This window comes from Aspergillus homomorphus, assembly GCF_003184865.1.
Source record: "Aspergillus homomorphus CBS 101889 unplaced genomic scaffold BO97scaffold_14, whole genome shotgun sequence".
Taxonomy (NCBI): Eukaryota; Fungi; Ascomycota; class Eurotiomycetes; order Eurotiales; family Aspergillaceae; genus Aspergillus; species Aspergillus homomorphus.
In genome coordinates this window covers 397,323-414,239 of record NW_020291900.1, presented here as the reverse complement: position 1 = coordinate 414,239, position 16,917 = coordinate 397,323, and the positions used below count along the sequence as shown (strand labels likewise).

The window sequence follows — 16,917 nt, the reverse complement described above, 5'->3', positions numbered from 1 at the left end:
TTCGTATGAAATTCTTTTATATATGTGCTAAGCTAGCGCTAGTTCAGTACATAGTGTGTGAGGCCTCAGGTGCCAACTGGTGCCTGAAGCCGAGCTCTATATCAGGGCCTTGGTCCCATAACAAATAATATTATAATTATATTTTATATATTTAAAAGTATAAGAATTATTTTACTACTATTTTTAAATATTTTAAAAATATAAATTTAAAACTTATATTAATTAAAATATATATTAATTTTTTTAATTATTTTACTTAGTTAAAGAATTAATTTTTTTAATTTAATTATTCTAAATCTAAAATAGAGATAATTAAGATTTTTTTATTTTTATTAAGTTTTATTAAGCTTAAGTATTTTCTTAATTTAATTAAATAACTTTATTATTATATTAATTATTATATTTAAAAAATAAATTCTTTATAAAAATAAAAAATTTAATTATTAAGATTTTATATTAATAAATATTAGAATTTTATTATAAAGACTTTTATTATAAACTTAATTATTAAAAAATTATAAATATTTAAATAATTAAAAAAGATTTTTTAATTTAAAATATTTTATATATTTTAAGTCTAATAAGTAATTTTATATAAATTTAAATATAAGTTATAAAAAAATAAATATTATAATTTATTATTTTATTATTAGATATATTTATAAATTTTTTAAACTATTTATATATATTATAATTTATTTAATTATATTTTTATTTTATATTTTTATAAATATAAAAAATAATTACTAATTTATTAGATTAGAGATTTTTTATCTTATTTAAATATTTTAAAAACTTTATTATTTTATATAGATAATTTATAAATCTGTAAGTTATATATATAAATTATATTTTAATTATAAATATTTCTAAGTAGATAATATTTTATATTATATTTATAAAATACTTAAATCTATAATTAATCTAAATTTTCTAATATATTTAATAATTTTAATTAATAATTTTTTATTATTCTAAAGATTTTAATATAATTATTAATACTTTATTTTAATTTTCTTAAACTAAAGAAGTTCTGTATATTTAAGAATATAATCTTAAAAATATTTTAATTAATATATTTTTAATTTATTTAAATAGTTCTATATTTATAACTTATATAATTAAAATTAATAATAAATTTAAAAAATATATTATTAGTAATTATTTTAAAAATCTAAAAATAAATAAGATTATAATTATTTATATTATTAATTTTAATATAAAACTTTTTTATATAAAATATAATAATAATTTATTTTATATAATTAAATACATTATTTATAATTCTTTTATTAGAGAAATTATAATTAATTCTAAAAATAATAATTTTATTAATTTTTATTCTAGTAAAAAGAATATTATAAATAATATTTTTATTATTATTAAAAAAACCTACCTATACTTTTTTCATTTTATAATTCTTAATATTTCTAAAGTTATTTATAATAATAATTAGTATTAAAAATATAATAAATATATTTAAAAATTTAAAAATTTAATTATTTATTAAGATTAAAAATAATTATATAATTATATTATTTATTATCTAATATATTTATAAAATAAGATATATTACTATAAATTATATAAGTAATTTTAATTAATTCTTTTTTTTATTTTTTTATACTGTAATTATAAATTTTATTATTTTATTTTTTTTATAAATCTAATTTTTATTATTTTTTACTAGTAATTATTAATAAATTTATTAAGTAGATTAATCTATATCTTAGAAAATTTATATAAAAAGTAAAATAATAAGATATTATATTAATTAAGTATATATAAATATATAATTAAAATATTTTATATTTTTTTATTTCTAATAGAAATATTTATTTTATATTTAGATTTTAAGTAAATCTATTTTTAAAATTATAAATTAAATAATATTATAATATTACTACTTATTTATTAATAGATAATGAAAATAAATATATAATTTAAATAATTAAAGTTATAATTTATTATAATATTATTTAAAAATATATATAATTTTTTATATTATTATTAATTATATCTATAATTAATTTAATATTTTTAATTACTATAAAAAAATTTTATATAAATTAATATTTAATATTTTTCTTTAATAATCTTAATATTTAATTAAAATAATATTTAGAAAAACTATTCTAAATTATATTTTTAATATTCTAAATATTCTAAGTATTTTTATTTTAAATACTTTAAGTAGAGTGGCTTAACCTGACTGTTATATCTTAATCTTAACCTGATCTTAACCTAGCAGTTAGGTTAAGATATAAAAATCAGATTAATTATAGATATAACAGTTAACTATAATTAATTATTATATTTAAATCAGATAGAATTAGATAGATATTAAATTAAATTAAGTAAAAATTAGACAAAATTAAGTAAGATTTAAATAGAAATATTCTATTATTTTATACTATTTTTTAAAAAGATTTAGTTACTAAAAAATTTAATCTGTAGATTAATTATTAGTTAATTTAGATAAGAATATATATTTCTTATACCTAATTATTAACCTGCAGTCAGGTATAAAAATTTTGATTAACCTGACCTGACCTGGCTGTTAGCTACTCTAACTCTAAGAGAGGTTCCTGATATTATAAAAAATAATTAATTAAATATTAATAATATTAAAAAAGATTTTATTAATTCTATTATTTTTATTATTAAATAATTTAATAAATAAATAATTTATTTTAAAATATATTATTTATATATTAAAATTATTATTTCTTTAACTACTAGTAAGAAAAGTCTTATTATTAAATTAAAAAAATTATAATTATTCTAAAAAGAATATTATAATTAATATTAGTAATATTTAAGATTTCTTATTATATTTTAATATTAAAAAGATCTTTAAATTTATTTTTATTTATATAAAATATTTTTATAATAATTATTATTTATTTATATTATTTACTTCTAGTAACTATATTTATTTATATTTATACTATAATTATATTATACTAATTACTATAATTATTAAGAAAAGATTTATTTAATAATATACTAGTTCTTTCTCTATTATTAAAGTTATTAATTAATATATATACTAATTATAATTACTTAAGTTATAATTAATATATTTTATTATTATAATAATATAATTAGAACTTATTTATAATATTAATAATTCTAATTTTTATAATTAAATTCTTATAAAGTTTTTATAAGTCTAAAATAAAATATTCTCTAATAATAATATATATTAAGAAATTAAGATTATTTTAATTAAATATATTATATTTTAAGAATAATATTATACTTCTATAATCCAGTACCTGATTAAATAAAAAAAATATAATTCTAAAAATAATATATAAATATATATCTTAGATATTAATATTTTTAAATTATTTTACTAATTTAAAAAGTACTAGTTTTTTTAATATCAATATATTTAATATTTTAATTTCTTATTTTCTGGTTTATTTATATATTTTTTTTATTTTTTTTATCTTCTAGTAATCTTATATTTATTTTTTTTATTTTATAATTTAGTTAATTTATTAATTAACTATTATATTTATTATCTATATTTATAAAAAGTATATATATAATTATTAATCTATATAGATATTAATCTTATAGAATTAATATATATAGTATTTTTAGTTTATTTAAGGACTCTATTATTTTTTTTTCAGCTGTTTTCTATACTGTTAAATAAGTAGAACTCTTACTTACCTGTCCTAGGATATATTCTTAGTTTAATTATTAAACTATTAATTTATCATCATATTTTATCTTCTTTCCAGCTACATGTAACATAATAGATTTAAATAAAAAGATATTTATATAAAAAAATCTAGAAAAGATTTTTATAAAATTTATTATTAAAAATATAATATAATATTTAATATTTAGATTAAATAATTATAAATAATATAATTATTAAAATAAATTAATTATATAATATAATATAAATAATCTTTAATTTAATATATAGATAACTAAAACTTTTTTAAATAAAAAAAAATAATAAATTTATTAAATTTCTTTAAAAAGATTTATTAATAATCTAAAAATATTATATTAATTTATAATTATTATTTTAATAATAAAAATATAATATATTTTATATAATTTATTAAATCTTTAATATATAATTTAAATTAAATTATAATTATATATTTTTTTTATATTTTTTATTATAAAAATAATAATATTATAAAAAATTAAATTATATTAATATTACTAGAATTTTCTTATTATTTTTTATAAATAAAAAGAAAAAGATATTATTATAATTTTTAATTACTTTTTTTATATTAGAAAACTTATTTTTATATATTTTTAAATAATAATTAAAATAATTAGATTAATTTTTATATAATCTAGAAGTATTTTAATTATATTAAGATTAGAAAAATATAATAAAAAAATCTTAGTTTTAAAAATAATCAAAATAATTAATTATTTTATTTTATATTATATTATAATTAGATATAAAAATTTCTTTAATCTGATTATTAATCTATAGTTAGGTATAAAAATTCTTATTAACCTAACCTAACCTGGCTGTTAGCTACTCTAATTATATAATTGAATTATTTTTTATATCTTAATCTAATTATCAGATTATAGTTAGATTAAGGTTAAGATATAATAGTTAGGTTAAGCTACTCTAAGAGCAGCCTTATTTAGAAAAATTATAATTTATAGACTATAGACAAATACTAAACTAAGAAAAGAAAATAAAGTATCAATAATTAATAAACCTTAAAGAAGCTACAGTTTATGAAGTTATATAGCTTTTTTATTAGGCTTATCAGAAAGATAAAACTCTAGAAATCTAATAATCTGATTGTATAGCTGATAAGAAACAGCCCTATTACTGTATACTACCTCACTGTTATTTATATAATTAAGCTAGTTATATACAGATATAGTATTTAGTGAGAGTAAAACACCAAGAAGGGGCGATTTAAACAGTGTAAAAAGGTTGACATTTGACTTCAAATTTGTATATAAAGCAGAATTATGAGGTGGGCGTTCCTCCCGCTTGCGTGTTCCTCTCGCTTACTGATTACGTTATCTATATAGAACTCTCTGTCCCTAAGCTTTTTGTAAACAGTTTATAGCCTAGTTAGATTAAATTTAAGTCTTACTTCAGCCCTTCACTTAAGATAATATTCAATATGATACGCAACTAGATGGTTAATGGCAATAATCCAATGTTTGAATCACATCTACATTCATATATCTATTCCCTGATAAGTTATATATTCAATTATATTAGCAGCAGTAATTACTTCTCTTTGTACCTGCAGGTGCTTCTCTGTCTGAAGTGATAATATAGCTCTGAATGGAGCTTGATTCTCTCTCCAGGAAGAATAAAGTCGTCCAAGTCGGACACGCCCAATCAAAAAAGCCAAAACAATTTAGGTATTGGCTTGGATTGCGGCCCAGACGGCATCGCGGAAGGCAAAAATCCCGTCGGAGCGTGGATGGAAGGTCTTGATTTGGCGGGTCGGTAACCACCATGTGATAGCGGTGCTGCTGTAGTTCCCACTGGCAATGTCGGCATTGGCTTGTGCGAGAAGCTGAGCTATCTTACCATCCGGCTCCATGGAGACGGAAATGGCCGCGTCACACATCACCACAGCATAAGGATCGGGGTCGGTTCCCAGGGTGGTATTGCAGGTCGCAGCGTCGGCGATGGGAATGCTGCCCAAAGACATCATCTGGACCATCTCGGCCGCTTCAATAGCGGCAGTCTCGGCCTCAACAGTGACCTACATTATATATATAAGCAATCATGATCAGTTGTCATGCGAAAAGATGAGGAAGGGGCGCGGACCAGCTCGTCGTGCTCATGTGGATAATCATCCCACCCACTGAGGAAGAAAAACGTCTCACCCCGATTAGGACTGGGTTCATAGACACCTTCCTCGCAAAACCGATGCGTGTCGAAGGAAGGCTGCATATCGACATAGGTCACGCGAGTAAAGCCATATGCCGAGTTGGCAACTTTGATTGCCTGCTGGATGACTTGATTCATCTGGTCCACTAAGTCGTCTAATTCTTTTCGTAAAGCGGTTGTCAAAGAAGAAAGGACGTCGTGCGGTAAACTGGGGTTATATGAGGACCACCAAAAGTCGAAGGTGGTCAGGTCACCGATAGTGGTGTCGTAATTAAAGAAACCGACATAACCAGTGACATAGAGCATGAAATCATCGTTGAGGGAGGCGTTGAGAATACCGAGGTAGGCTTCCTTGAGCTTGTTCCTCATTCCTAATGAGCTGGTATCGCTTAGGATGGACCTAGCCTTGTCCTTTACCACCTCACACTGGGCTTGAAACCACGCTGGATAGCCCGTAGGTAACTCCCAGGTTATGCAGTTGCGGATGATATCACTGAATCCTACGTCATTTCCTCCCATTGTTAACGTGCCGAGATTAGGTGAGATGGTGTCTTTCCACTTCTTGACTTGGTTAGCTAGTCCAGTCGTGGTGTCTCCCGAGCATGCATAATTCGCAAAAGGGATGCTGGAATCATTCAGGTAGTTGTAGAGAAGTTTCCCGTAGTTGTTTGAACCCACACGGCAACTATCCCGCGAGGTCGATCCTGTGCCCATGCCAGCGGCGTATGAGTCCCCAAAGTGTACATAGCCCGTGACGCTCACCGGCTGCTCATCTTCGTCCCAGATGAGGTAGTCGTCGTATATGGGGCAGTTTGTATCTCTTCTCCTGGTGCTCGAAACAGGATTTGTTGTGTCTCCGTCGTCATTGCTCGTAACCGGCACCACTGGGACGTCGTTGCTGATTTTAATTGCGCGTTGGCACTGCGCACTGAAGTATACTCCACCCGCAACGCTTTGCCATGACTCGGCGTTCCATGCAGATCTTTCTGGTTTGCAAGTACCCTCCTTTTGTAGGGGCCAGGACAGAGAAGCTTAACCCAGGTATCAGGTAAACTCTTTCACACAGTTATTACACTGCGGTCCCAATTTTTCTTAACCTCTTTAATATAGCAAGATACCGGCTCATTGGGGAACTGTTTAATCATTAGTAATAATAATATATATCTCAAGTACCCCTCAATACCGATTCTCTCGACATTGTTATTCTTCAGATTATGGGACAATAGAATAAACTCTTCCTTGCTAGAATCTATGAATAGTTACCAGTATAACCAGAACTGCTGATTATTTAGAATCCTGCGTAAAATAATTATCAATAAGTAGCCTGCTTCCTTATCCTCTATCTAAAGTATTAGGCTGCCACCTAGCTCAAGGACTAATAGCAGAATATCAGGCCTATACAAAACGCTTCTTAGCGGGTGATTTTATAACAGTCATATTCAACATACAGCCTATTGCTTTCCTTCCATCTTATGTACGTATCCATTTGCAAGCAGACTCAATAGTTTATCAGGGTCGGAGGCGGCAAAAAGTCGGGAAAGCTTGGGCTGGAAAGTAAAGTGTCTAAACTCTTGAATTGCATGAATTGTCTCTAACCTTAAGTATACGTAGTAAGTCAAGCTAGGCGGTGGGTCACCTGCTAGCTGACTGACAGCTTATTTGCACTTTCCACTATCCACCAATCGGGTGACTCTATCACGGATGTAGATATCATATCAGTAAGTAGTTCGTACTTTTGTACGTTAGAATGAAGATTGCCCCTTCCCTCCTCCCAATTTCCGACGCGCGCCCGCAGCGCCCCCCGTACCCTTCCTTCCCTCAACGGTCTTTCTCAAAGACTCACAATTTCCCTTTATTTAAATCACTCAAATCTTCTAATAACTTTCTACCCTCAAAGCTACTCTCAATATCCTCGTATGGAAGGAAAAGTGGAGAGAACACCCGAAAAGAATGACCCCTTCCTGCCCTAACTGGCTTCGCGTGTAAGTATCAGGCCCTGCGAGTAAATGTAACCCTACTGAGTTTCCACCCTAAACAGAGTCCTCCTCGGCCTCGAGATTACGGTGTTTTTGCCTCAACTCTGGCGCATCTGGACCCAGAAGGCGAGCACTGGCCTCTCCATTCTCTACATCTTTTTCAATCTCCTCAGTGCCACCGAACGTTTTACCGTAGGTTTCTTAACAGCCGTCAACCTCACCATCGCTGGCGCCGATCCGCCAGGCGTTTTCGCCCATACTCCGAGAACAATCGGAGACTGTCTGAACCTGGTGCAGCTGGGTGTCGATTGGGTGCTGCTCTTGCTCCTGTAAGGTTAATCCTCTTTTCCATGCGGCCCGCAGACTCCGGGCTTCGCCGAACCGAACCCCGTGATGAATACTAACGAAAAATGGCCCAAGCTTCGTTCTATGTCTCACCTATCCCCCTCCCCACTATCCCTACCCTAGTCAGGCACTCATCCTTGTCGCCATCCTGTACACGGCGTTCACCCTTTTCTCCATCATCCCGACCTTCATCGACGCCCTCTTCCCCTCCATCTTCCATGAACCCGGTGAAAATCAAATCGACTTCGGCGTGGCGATATTTATAGGGTTCCATCTCTACTACCTGAATACCATATTTACCCTTCTCAGCATCTGTTCGTTTATTCCCCAGGCCATCCAATTACGCTCGTCGTTGTTGGGTTCAGGCGTGGTGAGTGTCCGGGACTGGGCTCTTCAAGCGGTAGTATTGGCGATGCTAGCTGTGTCGTGGCTGTTTCGACTGAAACTCCCGAGCGGGGTCGATGTCTTGACGCCGTTCCGATCCATTCTTTGGTACGTACTGGTAGGTTGGCCGGCCGGAGGTACGGGAATATTCGCGGTAGTCCAGTGGGGGTTGGCTGTTTTGGGGATGGTGGGGAGAAGGGGAGTAGTTGTTGGTGGTGGTGGTGGTGAAGGGCTAAGAGTAGGTGAGGGAGAAACAGATCCGCTCCTGGGAGGGACAGGGGACGCTGTTGAGGAGCACGCCTAGACCTTCTATTTCGTTTTACTTTTCCCTTTCCTTTCCCTTTTTCTGGTAACTCCGTGGAAGTCCACTTGAGCTGCCTGGTTAGTGCATAATGGCCAAGTCCGAAAATATATCGCCCTGATACGCTGTATATTACTCTAGGAGAAGCCAAGGTACACAGACAACCAAAAAGATCCTGGTCATCACCCCCCAGCCCACCAATTCCCACGGTAAGCGACTAATCTAGTCTCTCTATGACTACTTGTGGTGAAATGAACTATGGCGATAAGAATGACCATGACCGGAGTTGCCAGAATGACCCACAGACCGCTTGTGTGCGGCCTAAAGCAAATTATGTTTGTCAGTTGATGATCTGAACTGCTGCCGTGTGCGAGTAGAAGAGAAGGGGTAGAGGGAAGTGAATTGGGGTACCGAGGCACTCGGCAGGACTGCAACAGCGCTACTGGGGACACCAGAATGACTGACCATAGAAGAGGACGAGGCAACGGATGCAAGCCCTGAACTACTAGCAGCAATCATCGCCAGGAGGTTTCGTGGGGCTGGTGCACATCCACCATATGCAAACAGCTCATTTGGAGACGTAGCAAGAGCCGTGGCACGATGTAGATCACACTGGGAGGCATATTCCAGGTACAGCCAGGCCTGACAATTATTGGTTTCGCCACACCATTGCTCGCAGGCGCCGATGTTGGTAATCTGGCGGCTGAATGTGATCGGGGCGTGACTAAATAGAGCGAACGTCTGGTTGTTGATGTTGGAGATGCATGAGGGTGCCGAGGTGACTTCTGCTTGGGTCGTGGTAGCGACGACTAGGATTGCAAGGAAAGACTGGAGCTGGATAAAGTACATTTTAAAGAGATGAAGTAAAGACTGTGGGAGTAGATATTTCGTGCAATTAATCAATGGAAAGGAATAATGAGTGTTGAATGGGATGGGAAAACATTGAAAATAGTAAATTCAGGTTATTTAAACTATCCTAGTTCTCTGTGTGCTAGTTGCTGTATCTGTGTCTTATGCGGGTGCTACTACTTTTGTGATTGGGCCTTGTGGATCCGGCCTGTCCGTTCAATTGCTGCTAAATGGTAGGGGCCTCGTAACAATTTTGTTGTTGGCTTGGGGTCTCTCGGGGGTGTCTGTGTAGTTGCAAGCGCCTTCATCATGTCTAAACAGTGCTTGGCGGATGTAGAATAGCCGCGGTATAAGATACCTAAAACAAAAGGCTAGAACACCTGCTTGACACTTAAGGTACGGGTGGAATGAGGACTGTAATCAGATGCAGGAATCTTCATTTCGACGTCAATATCACAGGCCCTCATATTCTAGCTGTAATGATTAAGACAGGAATGTGTAGATACCTTTCCTGGAAGATACTATGTTGTAACTATCTTCTATTTCCTTCTCTATTGAAACACTAAAAACAGAGAGATGTGGTTATGAAAAATACCTATGATGTAACTCGAATATGTTATGAATAGAGTGGCTTAACCTGACTGTTATACCTTAACCTTAACCTGACCTTAACCTGGCGGTCAGGTTAAGGTATAAAAATCAGATTAACTGCAGGTATAATAATTAACTATAATTAATTATTATATCTGAATTAGACAGAATTAGGCAGATATTAAGCTAAATTAGATAAAAATCAGATAGAATTAGATAAGATTTAAATAGAAATATTCTATTATTTTATACTGCTTTCTTAAAAAAATTTAGTTATTAAGAAATTTAACCCACAGGTTAATTATTAATTAATCTAGATAGGAATATATATTTCTTATATCTAACTATTAATCTGTAGTTAGGTATAAAAATTTTGATTAACCTGACCTGACCTGGCTGTTAGCCACTCTAGTTATAAAGGGCTGAAGGAATACTTAAATTCAATCTAACTAGGCCATAAACTATTTATAAAAAGCTTAGGAAGAGAAAGCTTTTTATTATTTTATTTCTATATTAGTAAACTAAAGTTATATAATTTATATAAATAATAATAAATACTAATCTATAATAATATTTTTTTGATTTAATTTTTATTTAAGAGATTATAATATATTTATTAATATTAATTTACTATTAGACTACTATTAAAATAAAATTATATTTGTTTTAAATATATCTAGTATAAAATAATTTTAAATTATATTTAATTTTTTTATATTTATTTTATTAAAATTTTAATTTAATATTTTTAATTAATCTTCCTATACTATATAATTAGAATTTATTTAATTTTAAATTTTTTTTATTTATTAATAGCAGAGAAAATTATATATTATTAATAATTTAAAATAATAATAAATCTATAACAGCTAGATAAACTAGTTATTATAGTTAACCTGTATAACTAAGTGGTTACTATAATAGAATATCTATATTATTATTATAAAATAGTTATAATATTAATAATTTTGTAGAATCTATATCTTAAATATTTAGATTTTATTATATACTAGAAAATAGAAATTAATTTATATTTATATAATACTAGTATTTTAATTCTATATTTAATTTAATTTTTTTTATAATTTTAATTTTTTCTTTTTTATTATTTATAAAAAAAAGTATAGGATATTATTTTAATAATATATTTTAAAAATAATTTAAAATTAAAAACTTTTTTAATAGATATTAAATCTTTTATTTTAATTATTTATAATTTATTAATAAAGAACTTTATTATAATATAAGATATTATTAATAAATTTTAAGATTATTAATAACTATAATAATAAACTACTAAATTAAAATAAAAGATTTAATAATATAATTTTAATTTTATACTAAATTATTAGTAAAAAATTTTATTACTTATAAAATAATTTAAAACTAGATATTAAAATTAAAAATATTTCTTAATTTAAACTATTCTTTAATATTTAGAAATAATAGAAATAATTTTATAATTTAAATTATAATTTCTAAGAAATATTTTTTAAATTAAATATTAATTATTAAAAAACTCTTAAAATTATTAATAATATAAATATTATTTATTAATAAAGATAATATTAATATCTTAAAAAATTATTTTTAAAATAAAAAAAGTTCTTAATTATTTATTATCTTCTTTTATTAAATAAATTCTTTTTTTATTAGAAATACTATTATATTTAAACTAGATATAATAGACTAATTTAAATAAATATAATAATAAAATAATTAAAATTTATATAAATTTTATATTTATCTTAATATACTAGAATAGTACTTTTCTTAAATAATAAAAAAGATTTTCTTTTTTATTAAACTATTTTCTGATTTTAATAAATATATAAAAAATATATTTATTAATTATTTAAATAATATAATAAAATAATATTAATTATTATTTATTATTAGAATCTATATTTATAGTAATAAAAATAAAAATAAAAATAAAAAGATCTAAATATATTATAAAAATAATTTTATTTTAATAAAAAATCAAATAATTTCTATAATTTTATATTTCTAATTAAATTTAAAAATAATTATATTATTATTTATATAATAATACTAAATATCTTATAAACTAATATTCTAAAAAAATAAAAAACTTAATTAAATCTAGAGATTATAAGTTAAAGAAGTTAATCTGAAAAATTAATTAAAATTATATTTTATCTTTTATTCTAGTCTAATTCTTTAAAATAAATATAATTAATTAAGTTTTAATATTTATATAAGTATTAAATATAAGTAAAATACTTATAGATATAAATACTAATATTAAATATAATTAAAGTAGTATAAGGACTAATATCCTTACAACCTTTGTGATAAGTTTATTATAAAAGAATATTAACTACCCTTATAAAAATAAGATAAGAGATTATATAAAAGACTAGATAAATAATTATAATTATTATATAAATAATAACTATTTATAAGAATAAGAAACTAGTAATAATACTTTAAGATAATATAATATTATCTTTAACTCTTATAAGGGATATTTATTTATCATACTATCTTACTACTTAGTCCTTATAAGTAGCTAACAGCTAGGTTAGGTCAGGTTAATTAAAATTCTTATACCTGATTATTATAAAGACTAATATTCTTATAACTTTTATAATAAACTTATTATAAAGAAATATTAACTACTTTTATAAGAATAAGATAAAAGATTATATAAAAAATTAAATAAATAATTATAATTATTATATAAATAATAATTATTTATAAGAATAAGAAACTAGTAATAATATTTTAAAATAATATAATATTATTTTTAATTTTTATAAGAAATATTTATTTATTATATTATTTTATTTCTTAATTTTTATAATTTTATTATTTATACTTTATAAAATAATCTAGTAAGTAATATCTAGATATTATATATAAAATTAAAATAAAAAAAATTCTTAGGTATTATTATAAAAAATATAATTTTTAAAAAAAAAAATCTTTTATAAAAAAAATATAATCTTATATTTAAATATTTTATAAGTAATTAAATTTATTCTAGTAAATTATAAAATTATAATAAAAATTAAAAATTAATTCTATAAAAAAATATTTATAAATAAATCTAAATGATTTAGATTCTAGTATTATAAAAATTAAAAAAATAAATATATAAATTAATTTATTTATAAATAAGATTTATTATAATATCTATAACTATACTATTTATTATATATTTATTATTTAATAAAAGTTAATTATAAAAATAAATAATTAGATTAAAAATTAAAAAATATAAATTATAATAATTTATCTAGATTATATATTAAATAATCTATAAAAATAATAGAGTAATAAAATTATATTATAGAAAAAATAAGTTAATTTTTATAAATTTTTTAAATTATAATTAAAAAATTCTATAAATTATTTATAAAAAATATAATTAAAAATTTTAAAAATAAAGTTTTATAAAAATAAATAAAAATTTATATATTTTTAATAGTAAAAAAAGATAAAAAATAAACTTAATTATAAAATATAAAATTTAAATATTATATAATTTTGTTTTTTTTAAATTATTCTATTCTATAATTAAGAAAAAAATTTCTAAATAATAAAATCTTTTTTATTTTAAAATAAAATTTTATTATATTATTTATAAAATTATATCTAATCTTAAATTAATAATATAAATAATATAAAAAAAAGTCTTATAAATAAAATCTAAAAATTAGAAAATAATAAATTAAATTATATAAAAATAATATTAGATTAATTAAAAATAAAATATTTATAAATAATTTTAATAAATAAAAAAATTAATTATATAAAAATAGATTAATAATAAAATTAATTATAGAAATCTACTAGAATTATAATATATATATTTAAAAAATCTATAAAATTAAAAATATATTTTAAATATAATAAAATTAATTATTTTATAAGAAAATATAAAATAAATAAAATATTTATAAAATAACTAGTTAATTAAATTATAATATTATTATTAAATTAAATTAAACTTATAATATATTTAAATTTATATTTATATAATAAATTTATTTTAAAGAATAAAAAAATTTTCTTATAAAAATAAAAATAATAATTAATATTAATATAAAAACTAATTTTATATTTATAATATTTATAAAATAAATTAATTAATTAATAATATTTATAAAGATTTTAGTAAAAGATATTAATAAAAATATAATATAATTAAAAAAATTATAATATTTATAATTATATTAAAATATAAAAAAATATTATTAAAAAAATCTTATAATTATAATATTTATAATAAATAAAATAATTTTAAAAATATTATAAATTAAAAAATAATAATTATTTATAATATTTTATAAATATAAATTAAAATTTTATAAAAAAAAATTTAAGAATATTATAAATTATAATAATCTAGATTAAATAAAAAAAATTTATAAAAAACTAAATTTTTATCTAGTAATAATATAATAGATTAATAAATTAATTAAAAATTAGATAATATTAGAATATTATCTAAAATATTATAAAATATTTATAAAAAAAATAATAAATTTATTATTATAAAAATCAGAAATAAATCTAGAAATAAATTTTTATAAAAAATTTAAATTAAAAATAAAATAAATTTATAAAATATTTTTTATAGAAAGAAAATCTTATAAAATTATTTATAAAAAATATTTATAAAAAAATAAATAAAATATTTTAAATTACTAGTAAAAATACTAGTTTTTTTTATAAAAAAAAATAATAATTTATAAATATATATAAATTACTATAAATTAAATAAATAATTAATTAAAAATATTTATTTATTATTATAAATTAATAAATATATTAAATAATTTATAAAAATCTAATAATTTATATAATTAGATTTTTATAAAATTTATTATTAAATAAGAATTATAATAAAATATAAATAAAAAATAATCTTTTATATAAAATATAAATTATTTAAATATTTTATTATGTTATTTTAACTTATAAATATATTTATAAAATTTTAAAACTTTATAAATTATCTTATAAAAAATATTTTTTTATAATAAAAAAAAAACTTCTATAATTAATTTAATAAAAAAAATTATAAATTATAAGGACTAAGGGGTGAAATAATATAATAAACAAATATCCCTTATAAGAGTTAAAGATAGTATTATATTATCTTAAAGTATTATTACTAGTTTCTTATTTTTATAAGTAGTTACTACTTATATAATAGTTATAACTATTTATCTAGTCTTTTATATAATCTCTTATCTTATTCTTATAGGAATAATTAATATTCTTTTATAATAAGCTTATCATAAAGATTATAAGGATATTAGTCCTTATATAAATAAATAATTACTTATAATAAATAATTAAATAAGAATTATTATATTTTATAAAAAAATTATATATTTTAGATAATTATATATTTAAATTAAAAGTTTTTATAAAATTATATAATAATCCTATTATAAAATATTTTATAAAGACTAGAATTAAAAAGTTTATTATATATAAATTTTAATAATTAAAATTTATAAGTTTTATATAAAAATATCATTATATATATAGAATATACTAGAAAAAATAAATAATTTATAAAAAATAATAAAAATTATTAAATTTTTTATTAATATTTATATAAATATAAAAAAAAATAATAATAAATTTTATTACTAGACTTTTTATAAATATAATAAAAATAAAAAATATATAAAAATTATTTAATAATATATTAATAATAATAAATTATTTTAATAAAATAATCTATTTTATATTAATTTATAAAATATTATTAAATAAGAAATTTATAATATTATTTTTTAAAAAGATTTTTTATTTATATAAAATATCTATAAAAGTAATTATAAATTAAAAAATAGTTTTTATAAAAAACTTCTAATTAGATTTTATTTATATTTTTATAATTAAATAAAAATTAAATATAATTTATTATTTATAAATTAATAATCAAATTAAAAAGCTAAATAATATATTAAAATAATATTTATAAAATTATATTAATTTTAAATAAAATAATTAAATAAATATATTATTCTTAATAAAATTTATATATAATAACTTTTTATAAATATTTATTAAATATTTATTTTTTTCTATAGCTACTACTTAATACCTATAAATAATTATATTTAATTTATAAATAATAAAAAAACTAATCTAAAATTTAAAGAAATATTTATATAAAATTAAAAAAATTAAAAAATAAATAATTATAATATATATTATAATAAATAAAAACTAGAATATATAAAAAGATTTTAATAATAAAAAAAATAATATATTTTTTTTATATATAAATAATTATTATATTTTCATCTAATTTTTTTAAATATATAATTATAAAATATTCTTTTATAAAAAAGCTTATAATAATTTATATATATATTTAATTAAATAATAATTATTTATTAGTTTAAATTAAAAAAATATTTTTATAAAATTAGATTTAAATAATTAATTACAAGAATTATAATTATTTAATATATATAACTAAATATATAATAGATAAATAAATTTATATTTATTTATAACTAAATAAAAGCTATTATTTTATCTAAAAAAAAACTAGATAGTATAATAAATATTATTTTTTAAACTTTTATAAAATAAATTACAGAAGA

General features: G+C 21.7%; 2 protein-coding genes across 2 annotated transcripts; one reads left to right on the top strand and one right to left on the bottom strand.

The window, feature by feature from the left end:
* Window positions 1-5,384: 5,384 nt before the first annotated feature.
* Window positions 5,385-7,064, bottom strand: BO97DRAFT_450629 (SGNH/GDSL hydrolase family protein; the record flags this gene model as incomplete). The annotated part of the gene is made up of 3 exons (XM_025698936.1): window positions 5,385-5,738; window positions 5,804-6,631; window positions 7,050-7,064. 3 exons carry the CDS (start codon window positions 7,062-7,064, stop codon window positions 5,385-5,387), a joined length of 1,197 nt encoding a protein of 398 aa, XP_025552356.1.
* A 752-nt stretch (window positions 7,065-7,816) lies between these two features.
* On the top strand, window positions 7,817-15,564 carry BO97DRAFT_442635 (uncharacterized protein; the record flags this gene model as incomplete). Its single annotated transcript, XM_025698280.1, has 4 exons — window positions 7,817-7,848; window positions 7,905-8,171; window positions 8,263-8,679; window positions 15,555-15,564. The coding sequence occupies 4 exons, from the start codon at window positions 7,817-7,819 to the stop codon at window positions 15,562-15,564; spliced, it is 726 nt and encodes a 241-aa protein (XP_025552355.1).
* Between the last annotated feature and the right edge of the window lie 1,353 nt (window positions 15,565-16,917).